The 7894-nt window shown below is 54.4% G+C and overlaps 1 protein-coding gene across 1 annotated transcript; it reads right to left on the bottom strand.

Annotated features, from left to right (window-relative positions):
- Positions 1-31: 31 nt before the first annotated feature.
- On the bottom strand, positions 32-1775 carry LOC138102361 (large ribosomal subunit protein eL36). Its single transcript, XM_069000048.1, has 3 exons — positions 1580-1775; positions 711-845; positions 32-162 (listed from the first exon to the last, which is right to left on the bottom strand). Exons 1-3 carry the CDS (start codon positions 1670-1672, stop codon positions 73-75), a joined length of 318 nt encoding a protein of 105 aa, XP_068856149.1. The 5' UTR covers positions 1673-1775; the 3' UTR covers positions 32-72.
- Positions 1776-7894: the final 6119 nt, after the last annotated feature.

Raw genomic sequence — 7894 nt, 5'->3', positions numbered from 1 at the left:
GTGTGTGTACCAAGAATACTCACTACCCTGGTTCTGAGAGAAAGGACTTTATTGTGTTGCAGCCTGTGCAACTCAATCCTTCTTTGCAGCAGCTTTTCTCATGGCTGCCAGGACATTACTGAGTTCCTCCCGCTTCCTCTTGGCCCGAATGTGAGTGCCAACCTGCAGGGAGAGAGCAGAGCACTCAAGTCTTCACCCAGCACAGGCTGGGGTTTTTGCAGGTGTCACTGCCAACACACCTCAAAACCAGGCAGAATGGTAAAGTCCTGGAAAGACGGACTCAACCTCCAGCTAGGAGGTTGCCATCGTGTCTCAGTAGTACCTCAGCACAGTTATTTGGGACACCAAAGGGGCTGCTTTCAGCCCATAACTGTTACAACTCAAGGAACCCCATTTAAAGTCTCCTGGTTAATGGCACCCAACCTCGATCAGTGCAGCTCTCATCTTCCCCACACCAGACACACAAATCATGGAGTAAATCATGACAAGCCTGAATCCCTGAGCTCAGGCCCTTTCTGGCAAAGTACCTTTGTATCCATCTCCTGCTCTCCCACCCAACCCAAGGAACATTCTCTCCACTCCATCATATTGCACCAGTAACTTCCAAAACAACAGAAAAAAAAATTAATTAAAAAGCCAAATATTCCAAAAGGAAGGCAGAAAACAGAAAGCTGACAGTTTCTGCCATCCTTGTTAGTTGATTGACCCACCCGCTTCTTGATGAACTTCAGAGCACGTTTGTCCTTGGACACTTTCAGCAACTCCATTGCACGTCGCTCATAGGGTGCAAAGCCACAGACTTCCCTGATCATGTCTCGCACAAACTTGGTGTGTTTGGTCAGGCGCTGTGGGAAGGGGAGGGAATACACAGGTTACAAGGCACGTACGCGCTGGCTGATGCAAAGGGGACTGCAAAGGGCTGTGGCACACTCCCGGCTGGGCCCCAAAACCAGCCCACGCTGTTGGCACGTCCCAAAGACACCTAATCCCTGGCAGATGCTACGGAGCACGTGAGCTTGACCAGCTGTGCCAGTCTGGCTTCAGCCTCGGGTCCAGATGTGTCACACACTGGCGAGGACCAGCAGTTTTGGGAAAAGCAGGACCCACGGTTTGCACTGCAACGCACATCGGACACCACAGCTACACGGAGCATTTAATCAGAGTGGATAAAAGGCCCCGATGCATTTATGTCTCGTAACAATACACGCATCTATCGGACCTAGATAGCTCCGAGGAGGGAAACTCCGGGCAGTTTTGTGGGGACTGCCTTTTGTTACCAAGAGAAGAACAACAGGAGAGACTCTAGAAGGCACACATCTTTCACAGCCCCCCGCTGCCCTGCCCGGCCGAGCCCCGCCCGTCCCGCAGCCACGGGCAGCTCGCGGATTCGGAGCCCTCCCGTCTCCCCACAGCGAAAGCGCCGAGCCGCAGCCCCGCGGGACTGGGCCGGAGGCGCTGGGCGGCTCCGCGCCGGACACACCAACATAACCGCGCTGCACAGCGGGGGTAGCGGGCCGGTTCAGCCCCCGCCACAGAGCCGGGCCCGGGGCACCGCGCGCCGGCAGAATCTCGTACTCACCCCGCGGCGCCGACACTGCCGGGGCTTGGACACGTTCTTGGTCACTTTGTAGCCCTTGTTAAGGCCCACGGCCATGGGGTACCGGATGGCCATGGCTGCGGCACCGGGAGCCGATGGACGCGGATGGACACGGACCCGCCCGGCCTCACCTGGGCCGCACCGATGGCGCCGCACCGGAAGGAACGAGCGCGCGCGGGACGCCGGGACGGGGCCGCTTCCGGCGGCGAGCCAGGCCGCGGGCACCCCCTGGCGGCGGGAGCGGTGCGCTATGAGGGGCGGGGGGTCCGCCTGCCGGGGGTCGGTCCGCCTGCCGGGGGTCAGCCTGCCGGGGGTCAGTCAGCCTGCCGGGGGTCAGCCTGCCGGGGGTCGGTCCGCCTGCCGGGGGTCCGCCTGCCGGGGGTCCGCCTGCCGGGGGTCGGTCCGCCTGCCGGGGGTCGGTCCGCCTGCCGGGGGTCCGCCTGCCGGGGGTCCGCCTGCCGGGGGTCAGCCTGCCGGGGGTCAGCCTGCCGGGGGTCCGCCTGCCGGGGGTCAGCCTGCCGGGGGGTCGGTCCGCCTGCCGGGGGTCCGCCTGCCGGGGGTCGGTCAGCCTGCCGGGGGTCACTGTGGGTGTGAGGGGACAGCGCGGACGGGGAGGGGTCACCCCGCAGCGGAGGGTCCGGCAGGACTGCTGGTACCCCTCAGCTGCGGCCGGGGGCTCGGGGCGCGTCCGTGGGGACAGACCCCGCAGGGCCGCCCAGCCCCGCACACACGGACTTTTCCCCCATAAATTATAACTTTGGTATCGCTTGGCAGGGATCCGATAAGGTTTGACAGACAAATCTAAAAGAATAGATTAAACGATTTTGTTGGAATAAAAGATACTGGATTTTCTTACCTCTGAATGAGAACTGAGGTGAATATGTGCAACTCAACTGTTTTCTGGTTTTAAAGACAATTCTATTTAATTTGTTGAAAATAAAAATATTGACTTGAAAGTATTAGTTCAAAAATTGAAAATCTTGGCTTTTAAAACAAATTACAGAACTTTCCATCCTGCTGTAGAGCTCGCCTTTGCAGGGCTGGTTCCTTTCATCGCAGGGCAGCGGTCCCGGCTCACAGCCTCGGGCCCGCTGGACTGTGTCCCCCCTCCCGGCTCGGATTCCAGCAGTGGGGAATGTTCGTGCGACCGGTCTGACTCCGATGCCTTTCTCCACAGGAGGGCGGAGTATGAACAGGCGTCCGCAGGGTGGAGGTGACTGTCCTACACAGCAGAAGGAGCTGCCTTTCTGAAATGTTTCCAAATGTTCCTGAAAGTCAACAAATAAAAATTATTAATGCCAAATTTGTTGTCAGTCTGCACCTCTAAAATCAACACGAGTTTGATACGATCTTTGCTACTGAGAACTATCACACAGGACAGCTAAAGGTCTCCCTATCCACAAGCTCTGGGCTCCTCACAGGAGGAGCTGCCGCAGCCCCGAGCTGAAGGAGGTGTCACCTCTCCCGTCACCTTTCCTGCCGCTGCCGATGTGCAAGGAGCCACCTTAGGGTGGCTGCTCACTCAGCTCTGGGTGTGCTGGAGAAGGGCCCTCCCCTGCTCTGGCTCTGTGACCTCGTCAGGTACAAGTGGCCCTTAAATAAACCCTTGCCTGGAAGAGGAGGAGGCGGCACCTGCTGCTTCCCACTGCCTGGTCTGTGAGCACCAACCCACCAGCAGCAGCTTCATGGGGCTCTTCCCTCTCACACCCTGACTATTGCCACCTTCCCCTCAGGACACCTTTTCCATTCACACAGAAACCTATGGATCTACAGTTCCCGAACTCCCCTTGGGTTTCTCATCATTTGACCTTTCTATGCTGCACTGGACACCCCTCAAAACTGCCTTTTCCCTAAGACAAGTGTTCTTGCCTCCTATCATTGCCTGCACAAGTCCCTAATAGAAGATCCAGGTTTTCAGTTTCCAGAAGATTTTGCCCCATTCCAACATTGCTAAATGCCTTCTCCCACATTCCCAGCATTTGCAAATGATTTGCATCTCTCTGAATCCTTCTTTGGATTCTGCATTATATCTGTTCACTCTTTGCCTTATTACTTTCTTAGAGACGTTACAAGCAAGATCAGGTCACCCATCAGGTGAGCCCGAGGACAGTGGGGCAGAAAAACAGTAGGTAAGGTAGAGGAAGCCTTGGGATTGGAGCTGAATCCGAAGCTGGGATGGACTGGCTCTGCTGAGGTGGACATGGAGGGCTCAGTGGACCATAAATAGGCTGAACATCTGCAGCGTGTCCTGGCTGCTGTGGCAGATGCACATGGCAGGGGCCTGGAAGGGATTGTTCCCTTTACCTTTCACTCATTAGATCACACCAGTGGTGCTGTGTTCAAGCCTTGCAATGCAAGAAAAACTTTGATTAACTGGAGTAAGTTCAGAGGAAAGTCATGCAGATGTCTGAGGCCTGGACCATATATCCTATGAGGAGCACTGGAAGGAACAGGCCTTTTTCAGCCTGGAGGAGAAGTGAGCTGAGGTAGATGTAAAACAGCCACCTGAATTTCTGATTAACCAATGGAGAACAAGTATAAGAGCGATCCATCCCAATGTTGAGCAAGTACAACAGGAGGCCAGACTGACTGAGTGGAGAATTCTGGATCACGTTTAAATACAAAAATTAAGAACGTGGGGGGTGGAAGCAGCATCAAAACTACCCAAGAGACATACACAGGCATTGCATGGACATCAGGAACAGAACTGGAAAAGCCAGAGTTCATCTTGACCTGGCTAAAGACCAAGGAAAGAAGGAAAAGTGCAGCACCTTACCCTTCCCTGGCTGCTCCAGGTTTATGAAGAGAGCCTGTTGAAGGTTAAGATTGTGCCTTTTTTTTTTTTCTCTCGGGGATTTTTCTCCTGTCTGTTGCTAAGAGACAATAACGACCGGTACTTAAGACACAAAAAAAGTGGCCAAGGTGGGAGGAAGGGTGGAGCTACACTCTCGTAGCTGAGGGGGCTTTCTTTTGGAAGGGCAGAGATACTGCGAGATTTTGGCTGGGGGATGAGGGTCTGGGCTCGGCTCTCCTCTCTCTCCCTCTCGGGATCAGAGGGAACAGTCGAGCTGCTCCTACTGCTGCCACTGCAGAGTCCAGCCCATTACTCTTTTATCCTAGAGTAAGTGAGGCTTTTGCTCGTACGAGCAGCTTTTGCACTGGGACCTTATCAACACCCTCCCTCACTGGGAAGGACCCTCACCATCTACTGGGGTGCCTCAGGGAAAACCCGGGACTCCGAGCCCCTTCCCCCTCTGAGGGAGCTTCTTCCTGCCGTGTTCGGGAGCCCGGCTGCCGCTGCCCAGTCCCGCCGTTTCCCTCCCACTGCTCCGGGTTTTTCGCTTCACTGTAACCCCACACCTGCCTGCCGGGATACCCCGCGGCTCCTGCTACAGCTGCGGAGTTTCTGATACATTTCGTTTGTCACCGCGGGGTGTGCCCGCCTCTGCCGTTCCAGCCTGCTGCTGCGAGGTTCCTGCTGCAGTCCATTCCGCTTCCCGAGTGCCGCTGAGCCCGGCCGCCCCAGCGAGTCTGTAAAGGAAAGCCCCTTCTCTCCCTGTGCCGCCGCCTCAGCCGCCATTGCCGTGTGGAGAGGCGGCCGCGCTCGCGCCACAGCGCCCCCTGCAGGCGCGGGGGAATCGGCGCCCCCGCCCTGCCCGGCCGGGAGCCACCAGCGCCCCTGGCGGCCGCGAGCGGAGCTGCGCCGAGGGGAAGGCGCCGGCAGCCGGGAGCGGCTGGCGCTGGGCTCTGCTGCTGCTCGTCGGTGCTGCCGCTGCTCTTGGTTCATCTCCTTGCACAGATCTAGATATACTAGCAAAGAACGCTTACTCCTTTCCCCATATCTTTGCCTGAAAGCCCCTTAAATTCAAAGTTACAATCATTTGGAAGGAAGGAGGTCGCATTTTGTATTCCAAGGGAAGCTCCTGCCTGCCTTGGCAGGCACCTGTCTTTCAAACCAAGACAGAGCCTTTCTCTGTCACGAGATAGATGAAGTTTATTTTAGTGTCCTTCCTCTTTTCCAAGTACAGAATCAGCACAACCTATGGTCTGCCTGACAGAGGCACAGGATGCACAGCTGAGTGGTGGTACCTGGGACTCCATTTTCTTCTGAACCTGAAGCTTATCCTGCTCACTGCAGAGGTATGCATTCTTAAGGCAGGCAGACATACCAGGTACAAACTGATTTCCACCTGTCCATTTGACTACATTCCTCTTTCAGCCAGCCCCCTTCATGACATCATGGCCAAAAAGCCACACACACCTTCTGAGATCCACCACCTGCAGCTATGGAAAGGCAGAGCTCCCTTCCCTTCTGCTAGGGGAGCCAGAATTCCCAGAGGGTCACTGTGAAGCCTGTACCCACCAACAAGCTGTTGTGTAACATCGGATGAAAGATGCTCTCACAGGATATGCTCCCATAGCTGGCACAGTGGGGGAAACCCTTTACCCATTTATTCCAAGTATTAACTGAATCATCTCCCCAGAAGGGAGGAGGACAGGCAGGACAGCAGCCTGATGCTGCTCAGCAGTGCTCTGCCTTCCTGTCTTACCCCTTCTTGGCCAAGGCCTTGCAAGATGCAAGTATTTGCATTTGCCAAGATCCGGATGTGGTTTTCTGCTAGATGTCTTCCAGCAGGCAGTATGGGTCACCCTGTAAGCCAGCAGCCCCAAGGAGGCTGGTAGGGGCTGGTCATAGGGGAGGCAGGCAGGAGACAGGCTCAGCCTCATGCCTAAATCCAGGCTACTTTAAATTCAGAGGCTACTATCTTATGTTAATTTACAAAATATGCATAGCAACCAACGTGAAAGAACTTCAGCACCATTCCCATAGGTAGCCAGAGGCTTTCCCTTTGAGCTGAGATGGTGTTGCTCTCAATGTCTGGTTTCTTCTGGAAGTGCCCCTTCCCCAGTGCATCCTGGCTGTACCACTTCAGGCCTCTGGACCTCAAACAGCTGAAAGCCCCACTCAATTCTGCAAGGCTCAGGGCTGAGTGGTTCTGCCCTGTGCTTCACATGTCCATGCAGGGTGTTTCCCCAAGTGGTGGAGCCTCTCTGTCTTCCAGGATATAATTACTTACATTAGCAGCCAGCAAAAATCTCTGCATGGGGTTCATCATACACAGTATTTCTGCAACTGTGGCCCTCTGAGTCAGGGATGGAAATACTCCCATGCACCACGACAGAACACGGCTCTGAAAAGAGGATGTGGGGACAACAGAAATGATAACATCTCTCTTTACCAGCTAAGAAGTGGCTTCTTTTGTGTGAGACACAAAACCTGTGATGATGATGATGAGCAAGGCCTCTCTCATGGGCATGGAGTGCTGTATTGGCCCTGCTTGGGCACTTGATGGTAGTTGCCACCAATGCCCACTGTGTTCTTTTGTTGTCCTGTTTTTGGCAGGACAGAGCTGGACAAGGGTCTGTTCAGCCTCTGTTGGTGAGATGACAGATGTGGAGGAGTCCCTGGTGTGTAATGGAACCACCCAGGGAGCAATTGGAGCCAAACTGAGGCTTCTTTGCTTAAACTCCTTGATAGGGAAGTAAAGGTCACCGCAGAGTCTTCACTACTACCTCTTTTGATAAAAACAGCCCTCTCCCACTGGAATGATCCTGCTGCCTTTGGATGCTGTCTCTCTCCCACACGGTGTTTGCTGCAGCATGGAGAGCTGCTGCAGTGATCTCAGCTCAGCCAGGCCAGCCTCCAGTTGCCTTGTGCCGCATGGCTACTGTGTTCCTCACTGGCTCTCTTAGAGTTTTTAAGCCCTTCTTTGAGGCAATCAGAGACTTGAACTACTGTCTTTGGTAATGGTTTATTAGTTAGCACATTTTTAAACAAAACACTGCTCTGCACATCACATCACAGAACAGTTTTCACATTGGTCCTTTGTTCTTCCAGGTGAAATAGTTTGAACCTGACTTTAAAGAACATGCTGCTGTTAGTAAGTAAACCGAGGTCCAGACAGTATCCCCCAGAAGTATTTGATAACTTGCAAGACTTTGCAGCTAGATCTGAAACCAACAGCCTATACTACCAAAACCAGGAGAAGAGACAGCAAGCTAAATCCTTTTCCTACATCACCCCACAAGCAAGGGCACCAGCAGCTCTGCTCAAGCCATGGTCTCCCTTCTGGAGCAGCACATGTGCATGGACACAGACACACACAGAGGAGCCATGAAACTGCCCTCCTGTGAGGAGGAGAAAGGCAACTGCCCCTGCAGCAGCTCCCTGGTCACCACATGCAACACCCATGAACTGCCTGTATTTCTGATGTTCTGTTTAGTGCAAGGTCTTCT

The sequence above is a fragment of the Aphelocoma coerulescens genome, unplaced genomic scaffold (genome assembly GCF_041296385.1).
Source record: "Aphelocoma coerulescens isolate FSJ_1873_10779 unplaced genomic scaffold, UR_Acoe_1.0 HiC_scaffold_73, whole genome shotgun sequence".
Lineage (NCBI taxonomy): Eukaryota > Metazoa > Chordata > Aves > Passeriformes > Corvidae > Aphelocoma > Aphelocoma coerulescens.
Note: the sequence above shows the minus strand (reverse complement) of the source record. Positions and strands in the feature narration are given on the sequence as shown.

Coding starts and splice junctions, on each gene's coding strand:
- LOC138102361 (XM_069000048.1), bottom strand. CDS start 1,672: ATGGCCATCCGGTACCCCATGGCCGTGGGCCTTAACAAGGGCTACAAA. Junction 846..1,579: donor GGCAGTGTCGGCGCCGCGGG/GTGAGTACGAGA, acceptor CCCTTCCCACAG/CGCCTGACCAAACACACCAA. Junction 163..710: donor TGAAGTTCATCAAGAAGCGG/GTGGGTCAATCA, acceptor CTCTCCCTGCAG/GTTGGCACTCACATTCGGGC.